The following is a 22,541-nucleotide window of genomic DNA, read 5'->3' on the forward strand; positions in this document are numbered from 1 at the left end:
TTAGAACTTTCTGGAATTTTATTTTTCAAATGTTTTCCATCTGTGATTGGTTGAACCTGCAGATGTGGAAACGGTGGATAGAGAGGGCTGACTAATTTAATTCTATAGTGAGGAAAAGTGTTATTTTTCTATTGCAGCAAAAATATAAATATTGTAGAGAATGCAAAATGTTCATGACTTTATAGATAAAAAACATAATTTCACAGAAATTGCAAGATTGGATAGCTCATTCCTTTCAAAATCCCAGTGACTATAAGTTTGCTTTTCTTTGCTAGTAAAGCTTTCCCTGGCACCTCTGCTTGCTGACTTGTTCTCAGTCGATATATTCAGCTTTGAATGTGAAAATCCTTCTTGGTGACCTGAACAGGAAACCAGGATCTGAAAGGGCATTAGTAAGGTAGCCAGACAATTTATCATCCGAATGGGAACACTTTTGAGAGTGAAAGAGTGTGGAGTTAGTAATTACATGGGCACAACCTGAATATATGGTTTCTGGAGCCTTATAACACACACGTTCACATTTTATCAAAGACTAGCTTACCGTGTAAAAAGTATTTTAGTGGCATATGAAATGTAGACACAATTTAAGAATTCGCTAATTCTTTTTCTATTGGCTTTCCAACCTGCATAGGATTCCTTTTTCTTTTTAATGATAAAAATAATACCTGTTTGTTTTTTTAAAAAATACCGAGATGCTAAAAGTCTCTCATTTCTATGCCCCTCAGCCCCTACTTTCCCATTTATTGTCTCACCGTTCTGAAAGATAGAAATCCAAAGTGAAGGTGTTAGCAGGGTTATGTTCCCTCTGAAACCTACAGAAGAATTCTTTCTTGTCTGTTCCCAGCTTCTGTGGTTTGCTGGCCAACTTTGGTGTTCTTTGTTTTTTGGCTACATCCCTCCAATCTCCGCCTTGTTATCACCTGGTATTCTCCCTGTGTGTCTGACTTTACATGGCTGTCTTCTTATAAGGACACCAGTTACACCTCCCCTACTCCAGTAGACATCATCTTAACTGATTACGTCTGTAATAACCCTATTTCAAAATAAGGTCACATTCTGAGGTCCTGGGGGTTAGGGCTTCAACATATCTTTTTTTGGTGGGGGCACAGTTCAATCCATAATAGAAGGTAAAATCGTAAGTCAATAAATTAAGGCTGCCATCTGTAACAAATATTCAGTAATACCTCGAAGTTTGGTTGTTTTTCCCATGTTTAAGAGAATCTATGGGGGTAATTTTTTTTTTATTGAAGTCGAGTTGATTTACAATGTTGTATTGCACAGCAAAGTGATTCAGTTATATATATATATATATATATATATATGTTCTTTTTCATATTCTTTTCCACTATAGTTTATCACAGGATATTGAATATAGTTCCCTGTGCTCTACAGTAGGACCTTGTTGCTTATCCATTCTATACATAATAGTTTGCATCTGCCAGTCCCAACCTCCCATTCCATCTCTCCCCCATCCACCCTCCTCCTTGGCAATATGCGGGTAATTGCTGATGGACATAGAGAAACCTGAATGAACTGAGCTCAGCTAACCAGAACCTCCAACTTATGGACCAGAATGTATTTGCACTGGCCTTTCCAAAGGAGCAGTCATTAACAAGAAAAGAATCAGATGAGTGTAACTTTTTATTGAGTAGATACAAAATAATATTCATAAACATGTGTGTGGTAAGAAGAATTCAAATACAATGAGCCACTGTAGCCCCACCACACAGCTCAAAGAATAAAACACTACCATTATCCTTCAAGAACCCTATATTTAATTTTTAATGGCTAAATTAATATGTTGACACATGCGTATTATAAAACCTTTTTATAATTAGAATTCTACTGAGCAAAAATAGAATGGAATAAGAAAACACAATGGAAAATGAAAAGTATTGGACAAGAATGTGCAGAAATTGGAACACTCATACGCTGGTGATGAGAATGAAAATGATGCAGCTTTGGAAAATAGCCTGCAGTTCCTCAAAAAGTTAAAACATATGACCCAGCAGTTCTACTCCTAGGTATACACCCAAGAGAAGTGAAAACATATGTTCACACAAAAACTTGTACATGAAAATTCAAAGCAGCACAAAAAGGTGGAAACAACCCAAAACAAACAGCCCAAATGCCCCTTAAGTGATGACAGGATAACCACCTGTGGCATATTCCTACAATGGAGTATTATTCAGCCATAGAAAGGAATAAGGTACTGATAGATGCTACAACATGGACGAACCATAAAACCATTATACCAAGTGAAAGAAGCCAGTCACAAAAAAACACACATTTTATGATTCCACTTGTATGAAATGTCCAGAAAGGCAGTTCCGAGGAGACACATAGGTACGTGGTTATTTAGGGCTGGGGGGAGTGTGGTGATTAGGGGTGGTAGCTAGCCGGCACAAGGTTTCTTTTGGAGGTGATGAAGCGTTCTAAGCATGATTGTGATTATTGCCCATCTCTATGAATCTACTAAAAACCATTGAATGGTACACCTAAAGGGGTGAATTGTGTAGTATATGACTTAAATCTCAGTCAAACTGTTACAGAAAGTGTGAAAGAGGGAGGGAGGGGGAGAGGGAGGAAGGAAGGAAGGGGAGGAAAGGAGGGAAAGAAAAAAACCCTGTATAAGGAAACCTAGGTTTAACTTCCATTTCTGCCCCTGCCTGGCTGTAGAACTTTAGGAATGTTACTCAACGTCTCTATGCCTCAACCTTCCCATAAATAAATGGAGATAAGAGTTCCTACGTCACAGGCTTGTTGTAAGGGTTAAAAAAGTCAACCCACGTATAGCACTTAGAACAGTGTTTGGTAAAGAAAAAGTGTCGTTTATCATCTTCTAAGTATAGATTCGCAAGTCAGTGCTCCTTCCTCATGCCCTTGCTCTCTGGTTCTATTTTCACGACTCAGTTTGAAAAAGTAGGTGGCGTGCTCGTTCTCCTGGGAGCCTTCTTTTAGAGAACCGTGGGAGAGGGGAAATCAGACACGTGCGAAAGCCTCATTCAAGCCGCAACTCGCTTTCCTGTATAAGCGAGCGTCCTTCGCCTAGTTTGACCCTCTAGGCTTCCCATCGCTTCCCATCCTTTCCCACCTCCTCCGCGCGCATGCGCGGAAGCCCGGCGCCCTTTCGTCCGCGCTCTTGCACCTCTGACGATGGCGGCTCGTGGTTTGGGGCTGTTGACCAGTTTGCCCCTCCGTGCTCGGAGAAGTCAAGTCCAGCGTCCTCTCTGCAGGCTTCTCAGTTGCCCAGGAACGGTGGCCGCAGCCCTCGGGAGGGAAGAGCAGTCCTCGGGGAGCGCGGAGACAGGTATGGCGCCGGGGCTGGGGTCGCGGGCGGGCGCAGGGCCGGTGGAAGCGGCGGGGGGACCGCACGGCAGCGTCCCGGCCTCGCTCGGGAAACCTAGGGCTGCCGCCGTGGTTCCGGCGGCGTGGCGGCGGCGCGGTGTAGGACGTTCCTTCTTTCGGGGACTGCGTGCCCAGTGATGAAGTCGTTCAGAGCTCCGCAGTGCAGGCCAGGAGCAGAGTTTGTTAGTGTCTGACAGTTGGGCGAAACGCTGTTGCCAGTTACGGTAGTGATGCCACAGTTGAGCCAGTCGCTTCTTCGTTCACGGATGTAACTGAGGTTGATGCTCGCAAGTTGCCGATGGAGGCCGAGCGGAGTGAAGCCTTGATGAATAACCAGGACCTCTGGTCCTCCAGTGGAGGCTGTGCCTCTGCATTTACTGACGTTTGCTTTATTCTTCTGATTCTACCAAGAGTCAGCTTGGTAACAGATTTGCTTGGGCTGGAACAGCAGGCGTTCTAAGTTTATAGGCTGGTGTGTTGAGAAGCCCAGTCCCCCCTCTTGTGATCCAAGAGCTGCGTTTATGTTATTTACTATTCTTAAAACAGTCTGGCAGGATTGTATCACGGTCTCCATTTTGGAGATGGAGACAGAGGCGCAGAGAGCCAAGGGACTTGCCGCTGAGTTAATTTAGACCTCGAGCCCCGCTGTTAAATAAAAGGTGTTGATTTCTACCATTTCTTGGAGCTGTAGTTTTAAGGTATGAGATTATTTGTGGAAACAGTTCTAAAGAAGGCTAAACAAGTACGGCATTTTCCCCTAAAGTAAATGATAGGGTTGCTGTCCTCATCAGACTGTATGAGAGACTCATATTGACAGAGCGTTGGAAATATCACTTACCGTCACAGTTCATTGAAATGCTGATTGGACTGTATTTAGTAGAAGCTGTTTCTGTTAAAAACGCTTAAGTGACTGAAAATGTGAGTAAGGCTTTTGCCAGAGGAGCTATTGTGATTTAACATGTGTATAGTGGTTTAAATTTTAGAGTATTTTCATAGGATGCTCTTTGAGATATAAAACTCTGTGAACTAGGTTTGGAAGGAATTATTATTACTCCATTTTGTAGCTGTGGAAACAGGCTGGTACAGGTGGCTGGTAAGTGGATCATGCTTAGCTATTCAGTAGCAAAGGTGAGAATAAACCCTTCTGATTCCAAGGCTTCTCTTAGTAGAGCTTTGTTGTTTTTCTCAGGAAATGTGTTTCATTTTGTATCATTAGGATAATATGACTGGCTAAATATCCAGGGACTCTTGTGAGGCATAACAAGTAACAAAATCCTCATTTGAATTTCTCTTCCATTTTTAAAGAGAAGAAGGTGATTATATAACTCACTTAGAAGCGTATACTTTTATAATTAGAAGGAAATTGAGAAATCTCCAGTTCAGTTTTTCACTCAGTGTGAGAACTCATTGCCAAAAGTTTGGCCTGACTAGTAAATAGGAAGGAAGTGCTCTTATCCCCTTGGGTTTGGATTTGATATCTATGTCTGTCTTCTCCCTTTCCTCACCCCGGAAGCTAAGACATTCCCTTGGCTCATTTTGAGCCTTCATCATATCAAACTTTTGGTCTTCTTCTGTCCATCTACTGCTGGCTGAATCCCCCCCCCCATTATGTGCTTGTGTCTTTATGTCGTTTTTAATTCTAAACGCAGGACAGTGTGTTTTGTGCTTATGCTTTTCAGATTCTGTTATCAAGACCGTTGCAAATTTGAGTCTGTCTTAAAATACTAACACTTATTAGTTTTTCCTCCCAACTTTGTGTTGTTTGTAGATTTGACAAGCCTTTTGCAAGGTACTTATGCTACCTGAACTTTTTGTCCCCTTCATGACTTTGTCCCGTCTACTCCGTCGTGCCTACTGCTGTTCAAGGTTAGAGCCATCAGTCCTGTTCAAGCCTGTCGCCCCGTCTGTCATCAGACTTCTCTGTCTCCCTCTCGCATGCAGTCCTGCTCTTCCCCAGTAATCCAGCTGCAGGGATACCTGCATAATAGTGCAAAACACTGTATACCAGTGATATTGCAGTATTGTTTGTGATAGTGAAAAAGGTAAACCATCTCCCTATTTATCAGAAGATGGATTAAATTACCATAAACACCTAAGAACGTTTATGCAGTTATTTTAAAAATGAGGTAAATATATATCTACTGACACAAAAAGATATCAACAATGTATTAAATATTTAAAAGCATGTTACAGAAGAGAATGTATAGTACATTTTCAGTAATTGTGTGAAAAATGTTTATCTCCGGAGAGATACAAATGTATATGTTGATATCACACCTAATAAGTGGGTATCGGAGAGAACAAGGGGAGGATTTATACTTTTACTCTCTGAAAGTTTACAGCTTGACTTGACTTTTACAGTAAGCAGTTGGACATCAGTGTAGACTCAGTAGATACCAGAGACAAGAAGATAGAGGTGGTAATTCCAGCTGGAAGAGCGGGTGAGGAAAGCCTGGACCATACGAAAAAGAAGGACCATTTGGAAGGGCTGTCAGTAGGCTGAGGTCCAAGTGAGTGAGACTGCCTGCCCTGCCCTCAGCGTGGAAGACAGACATTCTTCCGTGCTGCTACGTAAGCACAGCACCGTGACTTACTGTCTTCCATAGATGTTGAAGTGAGGTAGTGCAGAGGTGGAAGCAATTCTGCCTTGGAGGGTCAGCTCTTCACAGAGCTGAGCACCGTTTGGAGGATGAATGGGAGTTTGCAGGGCAGAAAATGAGAAGGTGGGCGTTCCAGCCAGAGAGGAGAAGACGTGAAGAGTTCAGAGTGTGTGTGGCGGTGCCGAGTGAAGAGCAGCGTACGTGAGCATCGTGGAGGAGGTGGGGCTGAGGTTGATGTGGCTGAGGAGGGGGCCGAGATGCCGGCAGCTTCATAGCCGGGCTGTGGGGCTCAGACCTCATCACGAATGTGGCAGGGAAGTCAAAGAAGAAGACTCTCTAAAAACGATTACCTTAGAAAGCTGGCTTTGGCAGCAGTGTGGAGAGTGGCTTGAGAAGGACGAGACTGGAGCGAATGAGACCAGTTTAGCAATCAGGCTGCTGTGTTCCAGGCCTGAAATGAGAGGTTGATGTTGAAGAATTGGCATCCGGAGTAGAGAAGAGGGCGCGTATTTAAGAGATGCACGTTTAGCATCTCTACAGTGAGTGTAGGGAAGACGCACAGTATGTTTGATCAGTTGTTAGAAATGTGGAGTAGGGCAGGGCCAAGAGTGCCCTGCGGAGACCTGCCTCTAGGTGGATGCTGCCCAGCAGGCTGGAGGGTCCCACCGGCGCTTACTGCCTGCCTTCCTCTGTCTTGTCCCTGAGGATGTCTTGGGGTTTGCTGAAATGAAGCTTCAGTGTGTGTGCAGTATTTCCTGTATCCATCGGTTTTGTGACCTTTTGAAAGAAGATGAGGCTGAAAGCTTTTGCTGATTTCTGTGCATTGGTTACATTTAATCTCTTTGGAATTAGAACTTGAATGATTTTCTTTCTCCTTGTGTTTAGTTCACTTGTTGATCTTTCTTTTGTGATTGGTGGATTATTTACTTCTTGCCTATCACAGCTCTTGCCTTCATTTCCTGTGATTGTAAAGTCCCTAACCCCTGGATGGTTTCTAATGGGAAAAAAACCACCTGTCTATTTCTTTAGTAAAGAGTGTGAGCTCTATGGGCAGCAGCTAAGGTTCGGGCTCGCAGGCTTCCCTGTGACGCGTAGCACATGGTAGTTGGTGACTCATTGTTAACTGTTTGAGCCAGATCAAGACCCGTTACAGAGAAAAACTAATAACTTATTTTATTTTTTAGATATTAATTAATTAACTAATTTTGGCTGCGCCGGGTCTTAGTTACAGTGTGTGATCTTCATTGCGGTGTGTGGGATCTTTTAGTTGCAGCATGCGGACTTCTCAGCTGCGGCGTGTGGGATCTGGTTCCCCAGTGAGGGATCGAACCCGGACCCCCTGCATCACGAGCGCAGAGTCTTACCCACTGGACCACCAGGGAAGTCCCCAAAACTAATAACTTACTTTAATACATTAAACTTTTAAACTCAGTGTCTCGTTGCGCTCAGGCTTGGAATCATCTTTTTTCAGGCTTTGGAATGTTACAGCTTATACAGACTTTGTATGTGTGTATTTGTGGAAGTGGTTTTACTTTTAAAATTTTGTGGAGTGCTCCCTTTTTAGCGCTCTGCATTGAGTATAGTCAGTCAAAACAGAGTGGACAATTTAATGGTAATCACAAGAGAATGGTAATAGGAAGACTGGGAATAGTATAGCTTCCCCCTTATAAAGGAGAAGAAAGCAGATGAAATGAGGATAAAGTTGGTTGTGGTCAGGTGTAAAATCTTTATATACCACACCAAGAGATGCTTTGAATTTTACGTGTGTGTGTTGGGAATGTCTTTGTCTCATTCATAGGCTCTGAAAACAGGACTCCAAAAAAGAGATTCTCTGAGGTGCAAAAAGAGAGACGAGAACAGGCCCAGCGGACTGTGTTAATCCACTGCCCAAATAAACTCAGCGAGAAGAAGTTTCTCAAGTACTTATCCCAACATGGATCTATTAACAACCACTTCTTCTATGAAAGCTTTGTAAGTATTTGAAAAACAATCTGACTTAACAGTCATACTTTTTTTTAAAGTTATTTTTTGCTCTGTTGCCTCTGCAATATGGTAAAGTTAGATTCTTTTTGATATCCTGCATCTATCTTTGTCTAAATTTCTTCAATGAGATTTTTTTTGATACGAAAATAGAAATCCTTATAGGAGTATCACAGAATTATAAGCATAATTATACCTGAATCATTTAATAATTTGAATACTTTAAATCTTTCCACTACCTTAGGTGTAGAAGCCAGTGGGAGATCTTTGTTTTGCCTTTTAATTTTCTATTTCAGCATTATTTTCAGCTTCTCTTAACTAATACCACTTTATAATGTTCCTTTTCTTAATCTGCTTATAATGGTTAAAACCATTGCTCGTGTTAGAAGTGTATCATTGTAAATTTTAAAAATTAGTATTTTGCCTGTTATGATAATTGCTTTGAAATATGAACTAAAATACTATGTTAAAAATAGAATTTTGAAATGTGTTCTGTTCTTCTTATGTCTTTGGTATAGGGTCTTTATGCTGTTGTAGAATTTAGTCAGAAGGAAAGCGTAGCTTCACTGCAGAATGTAACTCGTACTCCAAGCCTGGGCACAGAGGCTGCAATTCCATTCAGATCACGCTACTTCAATTTAAAGTTGAAGACTCCATTAAACCAGACTTCTGAACAGCCAAGCATTCAATGTAGGACTCAGTCTTCTCCTTCAAGCAAGAAGCTTTTTGAATTACTTTGTTGTGCAGAAAGTGTAAGTTTATAGGTACACTTCCCCGACTTGATATGTGTGTGTGTTTGACTTGTTTTGTATATTGTAAGTTTTTATTATTAGATATTCATACTGAGTGAAAAGTAAAAGTAATCCTTCCCTACTCCCTGCCACCATATCTTTGTAATCCTCAGAAGGAACCACATTCTTCCAAAGTTTGGGGCCTTTGGATTATTCTGGCTTCCTTCCTCTTGTCAACATGGCATATAATTGTACATGGCATTCTTTTATAAATTTTAAAATATCTTATTTCTGGTTTTATCTCTTTTTTTCTGCTCTAGTAATGTTTATAGTAGTTTTGGTTTTTCTTACTCAGACTTGTCAAAGGTTTAGCTAGTCCTTTCCAAGAATATGTTCATGGTTTTAGTTATCAAAATACTATTTTGGGGGTTGATTTTCTGATTTTTAAAGAAAAAACCTTTTGTATTTCCTCTGCTTTCTGTTATTTATTTTTCTTGAGGTAAGTGTTTAGTTCAGTTATTTTCAATATTATTTTCAAATGTGGGCATTTAAGGCTGTGGTTTTCATTTTAAATATTCAGCTCCAGCATGCGCCTTCACAGTGTGTGATCGTTCTATCACCAGCCTTCTAGGGAACATACAGGACTGCTATTCGGAGGAACTGGGGGACCTTGGGCCTGCATTCCTCGAAGCCTTGCTTATTTCTGGTGTTACTTGCCTTTAACATTGGTTCTTCTCTGCCCCCAACTTCATTTAAATGTCCAGCTTTGTGGTTGCTTTGACCTCCTCTACTGGGGCACTTTACTGTTTGCATTTTCTAAAACAACACTTTATACTCATGGCCTAAGAAAAATAGTAGTTTTAATTCTAGCCAACTTTTGTTTTTGCTGGTGTCCTCATTCCTTAGTGCTTTTTAAAGGGCATTTGTAAAATCCACTTTTAAGGCTACATGTAAACAGGCTGCGCATTTTTAAGGTAGGTCTCCTGAGCCATCAGATTTCTGGAAGTAAAATGACAGTTATTTTACATGACCTTAACATTTTCTATATTCTCTTGTTTCTGTTCTGGCCAGCTAGGTCGATGATCAGCTGGACACCCTCCTGAGGGAACTCCAGCTCACAGAGGAGGACACCAAGCTCCGATATCTCACCTGCTCTCTTATTGAAGATGTAGCCGCTGCGTATTTTCCGGACTGCACCGTCAGACCCTTTGGCTCTTCAGTGAACAGTTTTGGAAAATTAGGATGTGATTTGGACATGTTTTTGGATCTAGATGAAATTGAAAAATTTAGTACTCACAAGGTAATTACATTTCTTTAAATCACAAAGTTGTCAGAAAAAATACAGGAAATCTTTGGATTTAATAAAATTACAACTTGATTTCTAAGCTTAAGAAGCAATATGGTTAAAGAATAGGGTCTGTTTGATACTGATTCTTTGGAATTGTAAAGTCTTTCTTTGTATTGGTCTAATATGTTATCATTTTTTTGTGAATATCTTAAACATGTAATAAAATGGTTGTTCTTTTTGAGGGTTGAGAATTTTTGGGGGTAGGCCAGGATTCCTTACCGTGTTATTCAGATTATGTGTGTATTAACTAATTTTTTCACCTGCGTGATCTAGTTAGTGAAATGCTTTTTACATCTCATGATTTTTGTTTCTCTTCATTTCTCAGAATTCTTTTGATTTTTGTTTTATTCAAAGACTATGTTAGCTACATATAGGTATATGATTATTATACCTTTTTATTGGGTTGTTCATTTATCATTAAATTTTGTCCATCATCTCTAAATGCCTTTTCTTTAAATTCTTTTTTGTTGGCTAAGAGGGCTGCTCGTTACTTGTCTCACGTACCTTCTCCTCCTGCATCAGTATTGCCAGCCTTCACGTACGTTGTTACGTTTTGAGTATAAATAGCAGATCACTGAATTTTATGCTTTTACTCCAATCTGTGAGTCTTTTTATTTATTATTACTGGTAATTTTTGGATTTATTTCTACTGTCTTATTGTTTATTTCCTATTTTCTACGCTTTTTCTTTGCTTTTCATTCCTTTCCTTTCCTCCTCCTGTTGGATTCTTTCTTTAGTCTGCCCTTTCCTCCATTCCTGTTAGAGTTTAGAAATTGTATATCCCATTTATGTTCTTATTAGCATGCGTGTCTGACAGAGTAAACTTAATCAGTGTGTCTGTCATCATCCCAAACAATATGAGGTGCTTTAATTTCATTACAACTTTGATTTGAAAAGGCTTCTGTGTTTTTGTAAAAGCTTAGGTTTTTAGGACTGTTCTTTCTTATGTATTTCAAACTAGTAATCATCTCTGTGTAGATGTCCAGTTGAAACTTCAAACTTGACATTTTGAAAACAAAACTTTATCTTCATCTCCTTGTAAATATTCTTTATAAGTTTTTATAAAAGTTCTTAGCTATGTGTCACATGTTAATCAGTGGCATTTTAGCTTTCCTGACATTTGCTGTCCTCTAAGCGAAGATACCTAAGCTAATCTTTCAGGTCTGCCTCTTCATTTACATACTCAAAGCTGTAGTGACACGGTCCCTTATAAATTCTCACTTAGATGGTTGTAGCAACATCCTGCTTTCCACGTGCGCTTCTCTTGTCATGCCTTGGTATTCCAGCCCTCAGTCTCTGCTGGAGTTATCTTAAAACGCAGATGGGATCATCCACAAGCTTAGAACAGTTCTTCGTTTTAACACAGAATTGAAGTGATCTGTCTCATAATTGATTGTAGTAATCGTTTGTCTTTCCCTATCTTCACGCACCCAGTTTTCCAATCACATCATTTAATTACCAGTTGTGGGGCACTTTTAGGATATGAATGGCCGCTGAACCGTCGTTCTGTGTCTTCACTGAGGAGTGCGCTTCCCTTCCACTCCTGGCTACCATTCCTACACGGGTTTCAAGGCCTCGTTCTGACTCCACCGTCTTAAACCATACTTGATTTTTTCCTCTGCTCCAGTCAAAATTAATCACTCCGTTTTTGTAGTGTAGCTCATACTTCTGTCTCCAGATTCCTTCTGTGTTACGTTTAGTTCGTGGTTGATCTGTGTCTCTCACTGTATCCTAAGCGTGGGCAGGGCAGGATCCGTGTCTGTTCATTTTCTCATCCCACACAGTGCCCGCCATACTTTATCTGCTCAGCATGTAATTACATAGTTGAAACTGGCCAAGAAATAAGAAACACATGAAAGTGAAACAGGTCAGTCTGATTAAGACTAACATGTACTTGACATTGTATTAAATTCCTGGCAGGGACACTTAAATTATGTTAGGCTATTTTTATATTAAATAAAAGACCTTGCCAGATAATTAAAGTGCATTATAATGTGTTGTAATGGTGAAAGCTTGGGCTCGGGAGTGCAGAATAATAGTTCTTTTGCTTACCAGCTGTATGACCCTGGGAAAGTTATTTACCTTCTCTGTGCCTCGATTTTCCTAGCCATAAAATTGGGATAGTGCTATAATGCCAGCTCATGGGGTGTTTGAGAGGATTGCTAGACAGTAAGAAATACATTTTTTTCTGTTGGAAGTAGAGGAAGGAGTTGGAAACTTAGTTGGATCTTAGATTTCTGAAATAGAGAGCTGTTAGGAAAAGATATTTTAAAAGACAGTGCTCCAGTCTCACTAAACAATTTAACATTATTTCGTATGTAGGTTTAACTTATGCAGTGTTGTTATAAACATATACTCTGAAATATATGCTTGTTTAAGATTATAATAGCTTTGCTAATAGAAACATTTTAAAAATGAAACATGAAAAACAGGAGCACTTTTATTTATTTTTTATTTTTAAATAAATAAGAATAGATTTAAAAAAACCAGGAGCACTTTCAAACTCACCCTCCATAAAGCAGCTTCCTGACCAGTGTATGCAGTTGTGAGCCTCTCCCTCTCACCTCTTGGTGCTCCGTGTGTCCCAGCACTCCCCCTTGGTTTGTGGTTCTCTGGGCTTGTTTTATTCTTCAGCCTGAGTTGAGGGCAGTTAGGAAGAGATTATAATATAATCTATACAGCTTTTAACGTGATTTTTCTCCCCCACTTAATAGTGTCTCAGCGTCTCAGTCTACTGCATCCTTTTCAATGGATGCAGAGTGTTCTATTGAACGAATGTACCGTAATTTACTTAACCAGTGCTTTATTTGTTAGACAGGGGACGGTATCTTTTTTCCCCACCTTATTGCCAACTATATTAGGTAATATCCTTAGGTTGTGCATAACAGAAACCAACCCAAAGCAGCTTAAACAAGCAAACAAAAGAGGTAGAGGAAGCATCCCAGAACCCAGGGTCAGGAATGTGGGTGAGTCTTAGGAAAGGACAGCACTAGGAAGTATAACCAATCAAGAGTCCACGAAGGGTTCTGTTTCTTCTCCACGTATTTGATTTACTTAATATCTTCCTTCCCTTCACTCCCCTCTCCCCACCCGCTTCGATTTTCTTTACATTTTCGTCCTCATGGTGTGGACTGTGCCTGCCCCAAAGCTTCTGAGTTGTATTTCAACCACGTGGTTGCCTCGGAACCTCAGCTGCAGTTCCTGGTGGAGACGGCTGGCTGGATGAGGGTGTGCCCCTACAGTGCTCACGTCAGCCGCCCTGCCTGGTCCACATGTGTTGTCAGGGCCTTGATCCTTTCAGGGGGACTGAGTTCTCAAAGAGGGGTAGGAGGCTTTATTAAGCTAGACAGAGCTCTTAAAAAAAGTATCTACCACACAAATAATGCTGCAATGAGGGAACAGCTTTGCAAATCAGCTTATCTGTATGAGCATTCCTTTGGGGTGATTTCCTAGGATTTTAATAGCTAATCAAAATCTTATTGATATGTATTTAAAATTTTGCTGTTTCAATACTAAAGTTGTCCCAAAAGTATGTCCCGGTTTACACTCCCACTGACGGGATGTATGTGTTTCCCCTCACCCACCAACACTGGTCCTGTCACCGTTTTTGTCTTTGCCAGACTGATAAATGAAAAATCTCATTGTTATTTTAATTTCTTCTTAGTTTCTGGACAACAAGAACATCTCTTTCTATGTTTCTTACTCATTTTTATTTCTTCTGCTAGTTTCTTATTCAAGTGTTTTTGTCCATTTTTAGAATTGGGTGGGCTTTCCTCCCTTCCATTTGTACAAACCCTTCATAAATTAGGGAAGTTAGCCCTTTATATGATATGTATTATTGTCTTCATTTGTCTTTTATCTAGTAATGAATATATGCTTGGCCTGAAGATGGTTTTAATTTTTATTCATCAGTATTCTTTTGTGTGTTCTGGAATTTCATGTCATGCTTAGAGAATCCTTCACTCCAAGACTGTAGAAACTTTCACCCATTGTGTTCTGGTACTTTATTGATTAAAACCTTTTATGTTTAAGTCTTTGGTCTGTGTTGAATTTACTTTGGTTTTGGACTAGTCTAGTGTATTTTTTTAATGGCCACTTGGCTCATTGTTTCAATAGCAATTTTCCTGCAGTAATTTGCAGAGTTCATTTTATTAACTATTAAATTTCTGTAGTTAGGTCTGTTTGTACTGTTTTCTTCTATTGATCTACTGTCCTCGTGCATATATTTCCTGTTATAACTACTGTGGGTTTACAGATCTTATTAAAATGGAAAGGCTAACTTGGAAAGGCACATGTATGTTCACAGAATTTATAGAATCTATGGTTCTACTGTAGTATTTCTTTATGATATATACTGTGGTACGTAAGTTAATTATAAAAAGCCAATGATTTTTCAGGTTAGTATTTTGACTCTAGAGAAGCAAAAGAAAACTGAAGATTTTTTGAAAGTATTTTTATTGAAATATAGTTGGTTTACAATGTTGTGTTGATTTCTGGTGTCCAGCAAAGTGACTCAGTTATACATATGTATATATTCTTTTTCATGTTCTTTTCCACGATGGTTTATCACAGGGTATTGAATATAGTTCCCTGTGCTCTACAGTAGGACCTTGTTGTTTATTTTATGTATAGTATCAATAGTTTGTATCTGCTAATCCTAAACTCCTAATTTATCCCTCCCCCACCCCCTTGGGTAACCATAAGTTGGTCTTCTATGTCTTCTGAGTCTGTTTCTGTTTTATAAATAAGTTCATTTGTATCATATGTTAGATTCCACACACAAGAGGTATCGCATATTTGTCTTTCTCTTTCTGACTTCACTCAGTATGATAATCTCTGGGTCCATCCGTGTTGCTGCAGATGGCGTTATTTCGTTCTTTTTAATGGCTGAGTAGTATTCCATTGTGTGTGTGTGTGTGTGTGTGTGTGTGGGGTCACATTGTTTTTATCCATTCATCTGTCGATGGACACTTAGGTTGCTTTCATGTCCTGGTTATTGTAAATAGAGCTGCAGTGAACATTGTGGTACATGACTCTTTTTGAATTACGGTTTTCTCAGGGTGTATGCCCAGTAGTGGAATTGCTGGGTTGTATAGTAGTTCTATTTGTAGTTTTTTAAGGAACCTCCATACTGTTCTCCATAGTGGCTGTATCAATTTCCATTCCCACCAACAGAGTAGGAAGGTTCCCTTTTCTCCACACCCTCTGCAGCATTTATTATTTGTCGACCTTTTTTTTTTTTTTTTTTTTTTTTTTGCGGTACGCGGGCCTCTCACTGTTGTGCCCTCTCCGATTGCGGAGCACAGGCTCTGGGCGCGCGGGCTCAGCAGCCATGGCTCACGGGCCCAGCCGCTCCGCGGCATGTGGGATCTTCCCAGACCGGGGCATGAACCCATGTCCCCTGCATCGGCAGGTGGAGTCTCAACCACTGCGCCACCAGGGAAGCCCTATTTGTCGACTTTTTAATGATGGCCATTCTGATGGGTGTGAGGTGATAACCTCATTGTAGTTTTGATTTGCATTTCCCTAATGATTAGTGATGTTGAGCATATTTTCATGTGCCTCTTGGCCATCTGTATGTCTTCTTTGGAGAAATGTCTATTTAGGTCTTCTGCCCATTTTTTGATTGGGTTGTTTGCTTTTTTGTTATTGAGTTGTATGAACTGTTTGTATATGTTGGAAATTAAGCCCTTGTCGGTCACATCGTTTGCAAATATTTTCTCCTGGTCTGTAGTTTGTCTGTTCTGAGAGCTGAAGATTTTTGGTCTACTTTTGGCTGTGATTGCATGAAGAATTTTTTGTGTGTGTGTGTATTGATTTTGTTTGTTTTGGGTTTTGTTGGTGTGTGTGTGTGTGTGTGTGTGTGTGTGTTTTGGCCGGAAGTGACTTAGAGCATCCTTTGAGAAAAATTTTTTTAAGAAATTCCTTTTTATGAAAAGCTCCTATTTGCAAATGTTTTTATTTTTCAGGCCTCAGGAAATTTTCTGATGGAATTTCAAGTGAAAAATGTTCCTTCGGAAAGAATTGCAACACAGAAGATCCTGTCTGTGGTAGGAGAATGCCTTGACCACTTTGGCCCGGGCTGTGTGGGAGTGCAGAAAATACTAAATGCTCGGTGCCCCCTTGTCCGGTTCTCACACCAGGCCTCTGGATTTCAGTGTGATTTGACTACTAACAATAGGTATGGTCTCTTATTTATTATCTTAAATGTGAATGTTATAAGGTATTAGGATAGTTTTTCTGGTACAGAAACAATGGCTTTCGACTCTTTGATATGCTTTAATAATAATTTTTTAAAAATTTGAACACTTGAATTGAAAAGTAGGGTTTTCAATTATTAAAATGTTAACATACCTAACTAACATCCTCTGAGAAGACTTGTGTTTCATTGTTCTTACTTACGTAGCCTGATAACAACTCAGAAATTCCGAAGTATGTAGCCTTCTAGCGCACTTGGAAAATAAAGCAGTACCTTGGGTTTGTGCTCTCAGCTGCTTCCAGATGCAGTCGACTGTGTGTCCAAACAAAGGTAGCATTTGCTTAAGTCAGACGGTGATCTGAGCAGCCTAATGAGACTGCGTAGTTTTTCTTCAGCATGTTTTCATTTTATTATCAACCTGTTTGCTTTAGAACGCATGGGATGAGAATGACAACTTCTTTTATACTCTGACGACTTTTCTTTGGTTCTCAGTAGGGAAGACTTCTCAGCTGAGGAGTTTGTTTCTTTATACCCTAGTATGCTCATTACATGTGTTTGGTTTCACTGTACTCTCTGCTAGATACATAATCAGAAGTACAAATAGATTCAGAAAATCCAATCTAGAGCAGTTTTGATTAAACTCAAGTGTTCACTAACAAGTCAGTGCTAAGTACTTTTGAATAATAAAAATATATACTGTATTTCTATCATTACTATATTTTCTTTATAGTATATAAATAGAATAAAATGACTTTTTTTTAGAGGTGAAAGATTACATCATTAATTTTTTTTTAGCAAGAAACACCTTTATATAAATCCATACAATCAGAATAGTTTTTAAACTATTGAAAATTTTTTTTCACACGTACACGCTGTATTTTATTTTTACAAGAGATAGACTGACACCAAGCATTGTAAATGGATGACCACAACGAAAGCAACAATGACTGCAATTACCACACACGAAACCCACTCACAGTATGTCATAATAGTGACATTCAGTCCAGGAATCCTCCACTGTAACAGCTCCTTTACTTTGCAGTGAAAATTGATTTGTATATATTTTGCTTCTGAGTCTTTGTGGGATTTTTTTTTATTCAAATAGAAAGTCAAAAATTATAATCACCCTCATCAGTTCACTCAGTCCCGTGTAATTAATTTTTTTTCATCTTGATCTTTTGTTAGCACTTTTATAAATTCATCAGTTTTCCATAAGCGTTCTGAACATGCTTATTCATTCAGTTCAGCAGTAGAGTCAGTTACCAGAAACCTGTACTTGTCAGAGTCGTTTCCGTGAATTCCTTGAAGATGAAACCCTTTTATAGGAACGTTTTTGCAAAAGCGTCAGAGCACACCCAGAACTGTCTGTAAATGACCAAAGACTAAAAATGACCACGGTTACAGATTTGATGAAAGTTATAATAATGCAGTTGACAAGGAAATTTAGTTATTTCTGAGATATACATTTTAAAGTAATAACTAGAATTATGACCTATAACATTATACCAGAACATATAAGATTTTTAGAAATTTCATGAAACGTCTGAAACATTTATATTAACATATTTCCATACAAATAACCCAAAGAAAGTTTAGTATTAGTTGTTTTTTTGTTTGTTTGTTTTTTTATACAGCAGGTTCTTATTAGTCATCAGTTTTATACACATCAGTGTATACATGTCAATCCCAATCGCACAATTCATCCCACCACCCCCCCACGGTTTTCCCCCCTTGGTGTCCATATGTTTGTTCTCTACATCTGTGTCTCTAAAAGGACATTTATCTTTGTAATAGTGTTATTTTCATGGTCTTGTTGGTATAGTTTTAAAAATTTTGTTTTAATGTGCTTCAGGTTTTTATACTCTCATTGTTTTTTTATATCAGATACCTTGTACTATTTGATATTTATTTTTCAGCTTAATTTACCTTCATTTACATGGATAAAACATTTAATCACCATGAATTTCTAATTTGACATTTCTGCTCTTTTCCTTAAACTCAGGAGGTAAATGCTATCCATGGTGGTACTTAGTAGACAGTTTGGAGTTGATACTGTGAAATGATGCTGTGCCCTCTCTCATCTCTTTGAGTAATTAAAAAACATGTCTTGATCAGTAGGAGATTAATTTTAAAATAATTCTTATAATTCTTTGCACTGTAACATTATGACTAGAGAACTTATTGAAAACAGGCTCTGAAGATTGATTTCTTAATAGACATTTTATCTTCATGGATTGTGGTTTTTATAAATATTAAACTTAAGTAATTTGGGCTGAATTTTAAGACATTTATACTTTCTTGATAAAATAAGTAGAATGTTTTCCTTGTCTGTCAAAGGACTAGATAACCCCCCTTTCCCATTCTAAAGTGTCCTGATTTAGATGATAAAGTATAAGGTTATTTCACCTATAATCTACAATGAGATCAAATTGTTTTTGAAATTCAGTTATCAGGAAATCTTTACCCTGGAAGAATTATCATGTTTCTCCTTGTGGCCAGTGTAAATCCTACAAGTGACAGCATTTCATTTCTAGCTACTTCTGGTAGGAAGATCAGAAATAAACTTGCAGCTCAAATTTTAATTAATCTGCAGAACCATCGGGCTGGAACGCCTACAGCCCGAATGCATTCTGGTGCCGACTTTGTTCATTCTGTCTGTATCTTCTCTGATCTAAATTTCTAGACTCGTACCTGGACAACTTACTATAGGGGTTCTTAAATGCCCCCTAAAAACACTGGAAAAGCAATGGGTGCAACAAATAAACACATGAACTGATAGCTCAAAAAAAAAAAAAAAAAAGAAAAAAAGGACTAGATAATCCAGGTGTGCAACTGAAGTGTGAAGCGTCTTATTTACAGATGTGCTGGTGTCTTTATTAATAAAGAGTGCTTAGGTAGTATTTCACTTATTAGGTCACGTTTAGGAACTTTGGCTTTAAGATTGTAAGCTTTAGAACTGCATCATGGTTGTCAGCAGTTAAAAGAGTGCTCTAAGGGTAATGAAAGTGCAAGCACTCACGTTAAATTTTATATTGCAAACGCGCAGTGCTCTTGATGGCCTGCTCTTCTTATTCTGAATGTGTTCAGGTAGAGTAAGATATTTAGATACGTCCCCAGGTATGTGTTTTATTCCACTCCGGGATCAAAATTCGGGGGTTTGAAAATTCCGGTTATTTTTCTCTTTTGAAGGATTGCCTTGAAGAGTTCTGAACTCCTTTATATGTATGGTGCCCTGGACTCCCGAGTGAGAGCCTTGGTGTTCAGTATCCGATGCTGGGCTCGAGCACATTCGTTAACGAGTAGTATTCCTGGTGCTTGGATTACAAATTTCTCCCTTACCATGATGGTCATCTTTTTTCTCCAGAGGAGATCACCCCCTATTCTTCCAACGCTAGACTACCTAAAAACCCTTGCAGGTGAGACTAGAAGCATCTGTTTTCTCTCTGACATTTGAATGGATAGAATTACCGTGTGTTTTCAAAACCATGCGCGTGTGTTTGGTGGTCATGTATTTTCAAAGCCTTATGAATCTAAAATGTAAGAGCTTTCACTGTCCTTAATGTCCAGCAGAGGCCATGAGAGCACATGATTTGTGAAGCTGAGGCCTTTAGAATGTTCTGAGAGTTCTGTCTTGTGTCAGCTGGCGATGTTGTTTACAATCCCCTGAGCCAGTTGGAACCTCTCCCTTGGTTTACCAATCTTGGAATGACCTTGGAAAAAAATATATCCCAGATGCAGCTTGTGATAGGATCCCAGCTTCAGAGATGGCTTTCCAAGTCTGAAGCTATTTCCAGATTTCTCTTAGAGATGCTAAAAACTGTTTCATGATGGTTTTTTTGTTGTTTTCGTTTTAGCATCTTTATTGGATCATAATTGCTTTACAGAGATCCTAAATTTTTTTTTTGTTAAAGCTTAAAAGGAATCGTAGGTAAATGGTTTTAAAATTAGTATACTATTTAATTTGCATCTTAAATAAATTGAAATTTTGCTAGACTGCTGGATGAGATACTAAAGTATTACAGTCCTAAATTCTAAAAGGAAGATAATTCAGGGATTTACTCAAAAGTGTATACGCACTCCATCTTCTGCCCCTCCTATATATTGCTGCCAAATAGTTCTTTTAAAGTACATCCCTGAATCGTCCCTGTTTAAAATCACCTTAAAGGAATTTTATTCCCTATAGAATAAACGTCAAGCAGTTGACTTAGCTTGGTGTTGTAGATTTTCACCTGTAGCCACATCCAATTTTTCCAACCTCTTCTCCCACCATTTTTCTTCATGTGTTCCCACGTTTCAGCCAATATCACATTCATAACATTTCCTCTTAGCTCTTTCATTTATGCTGTGTGTTTTTCTGCCTAGAATGTGCCTTTTCTTCTCTAAGTTCTTTTAAGTTCCCTTCCATGCCACTTTTCCTCATTATTCAAATTAGAAGTAATCTCTTCTTTCCTGTGAACACTGTAAGTGGTGGTACAGCTTGAAAGTAAGCTTTAAAAAAAGCTCCATGTGGCAGGTTAATGGAAAGTAGCAAGTTTTCAGGGAGATGGAGTGGTGAGCCTGTGTCTCATCTTTGAGGTTGGGATAAAGGGCATCGTCCGCGCCGGTGCTCATCTCATCGTTTGGTGTCATTCATTCACTAAAGATCTGTTGGTGACTTACTATGTGTCAGGTGTGATTTTTGGCACAGACGATGTTCTCAGGTAACTCAGTCTAGTAAAGAGGTAAGAAACAAACAGAAAACATGGGTAGATCTCACCAGTAAGCAGCCTGGAAATAGCACTTCCTGCTCAGTCCCTGCTGTGTGCCCTGACGCTTCTGACTGCTCTCCTAGAAACCACTTTGGGGAAATATCATGGAATCTTGGAGTTCAGAAGCTAAGAAAGAGTAGAAGCTGAAAAAGGGGAGGAATTGAGGCAGGTTTATGTTGGGGGCTGACTGCTGCTAACATCGTGATTGTTCTCTTCCAGCCTGACAAGCGCTGCCACCCTGCCACGCTCAGGCCCCTCGCGTCCCTGCCCGGGGAGGTTTATGCTGCTTCTCTCCTTCCCACTGCTCCATTCTTAACAGTGATTTTCAGAAATTCATGTCTGATTGTGGTATTCTCTCTCTTGAAATCCTTCAGTAATTTCCTAGTATCTTTTTTTTTTAATTTTTCACTAATTGTTTCAGAAAAAGAATATGATTTGTGAACGAATTAAAAATGACATGTTGGGCTTCCCTGGTGGCACAGTGGTTGCGAGTCTGCCTGCCGATGCAGGGGACACGGGTTCGTGCCCCGGTCCGGGAAGATCCCCCACGTGCCACGGAGCGGCTGGCCGGTGAGCCATGGCCGCTGAGCCTACACATCCGGAGCCTGTGCTCTGCAACGGGAGAGGCCACGGCAGTGAGATGCCCGCGTACCGAAAAAAAAAAAAAAAAAAAGACATGTTGAGTTTTTATTCCAAATGTATTTTAAACCAAATTTAAATTTATTCACATCTTATGGCATCAAAACCGACAAAATTAGTTTGTGAATTCCTTCATTTTCTACTTAAAAACACCAAATTAGTTGTTAAAAATTCTTCATGTTAGATTTTAAACGTGGTCAGAGAAACTTTGGGGCCACTTCAGTTGCTTCTTTCCACATAGCACATTATAGGTGTGAATTGCCAATAAATGTAAAGCGAATTTGATGTTGCTACTTTTTTATCTTTGGTTTTTGAAGTTCTAGTGAAATCTTGAACTTGTAAAATAATTTTTCGTGGATGAATGTATATGAAGGATGTGGTGAGGATGATTTAGAGGAGAATTTGTCAAAATACTTTTTTCCTACTCATTTAAGTATTTTTCAGAATCCATGTTTTTTATACTTTCTGATTTTAACCAGTGGTCCCATACTGATGTACATTCAACAGTATATGGCTAAGAATAAAAACAGTGTTAAGTCGTGAAATAATCAAAGCCATCTTGAGCACTCCATAATTAAGCAGCTGAGGGACTTGTGTCCTGTTACAGTCCTTGTCTTCTAAACTGCGCCTCTCATTGGATATTCAAGTAGAGGCTGTCATTTGTGTTGTTTCACAAAGAAGACAGTGAGACCCTGTCGACTCGATTGCCTACCTGCATGCCTGCCTGCTGGCTTGTTTGTTAGTAGAAAGCAGCGTCAATTTCTGGGGCGCCTGTTAGCACTTCTAGGACTTTGTCAACCGCTGTTTGAAATCCAGAAGTGGAAGTCCAGACTTCTTATCCTTGTGTTTCGGGTCCTTCGTGGTCTTCGTTTTCCTCCTCCTCTTGTACCTTCCCTCTTGTGTGTAGATCGGGAGCTGCAGCCCTTCTGCACTTGTGCACATCTCTGT

The 22,541-nt window shown here is 39.4% G+C and overlaps 1 protein-coding gene across 4 annotated transcripts in view; it reads left to right on the forward strand.

The window, feature by feature from the left end:
* The first annotated feature begins 3,072 nt into the window (after window positions 1-3,072).
* The window catches only part of MTPAP (mitochondrial poly(A) polymerase), a 58,269-nt gene continuing 38,800 nt past the window's right edge, over window positions 3,073-22,541 (forward strand). Inside the window, exons 1-6 of one of the 4 annotated variants that reach the window (XM_089906330.1) lie at window positions 3,073-3,310; window positions 7,747-7,919; window positions 8,447-8,680; window positions 9,735-9,959; window positions 15,977-16,188; window positions 19,396-19,622. In XM_089906330.1, the coding sequence (XP_089762456.1) occupies window positions 3,157-3,310; window positions 7,747-7,919; window positions 8,447-8,680; window positions 9,735-9,959; window positions 15,977-16,188; window positions 19,396-19,622 (1,225 nt within the window). In that variant the 5' untranslated portion in view covers window positions 3,073-3,156. The remainder of the gene's footprint in view (window positions 3,311-7,746; window positions 7,920-8,446; window positions 8,681-9,734; window positions 9,960-15,976; window positions 16,189-19,395; window positions 19,623-22,541) is intronic. The other 3 variants (XR_016391838.1, XM_089906331.1, XM_022580670.3) reach the window with 3 other exon arrangements.

Source organism: Delphinapterus leucas, chromosome 2 (genome assembly GCF_059928025.1).
Source record: "Delphinapterus leucas isolate spDelLeu-1000000601 "Yukka" chromosome 2, BTC_Dleu_Yukka2, whole genome shotgun sequence".
Lineage (NCBI taxonomy): Eukaryota > Metazoa > Chordata > Mammalia > Artiodactyla > Monodontidae > Delphinapterus > Delphinapterus leucas.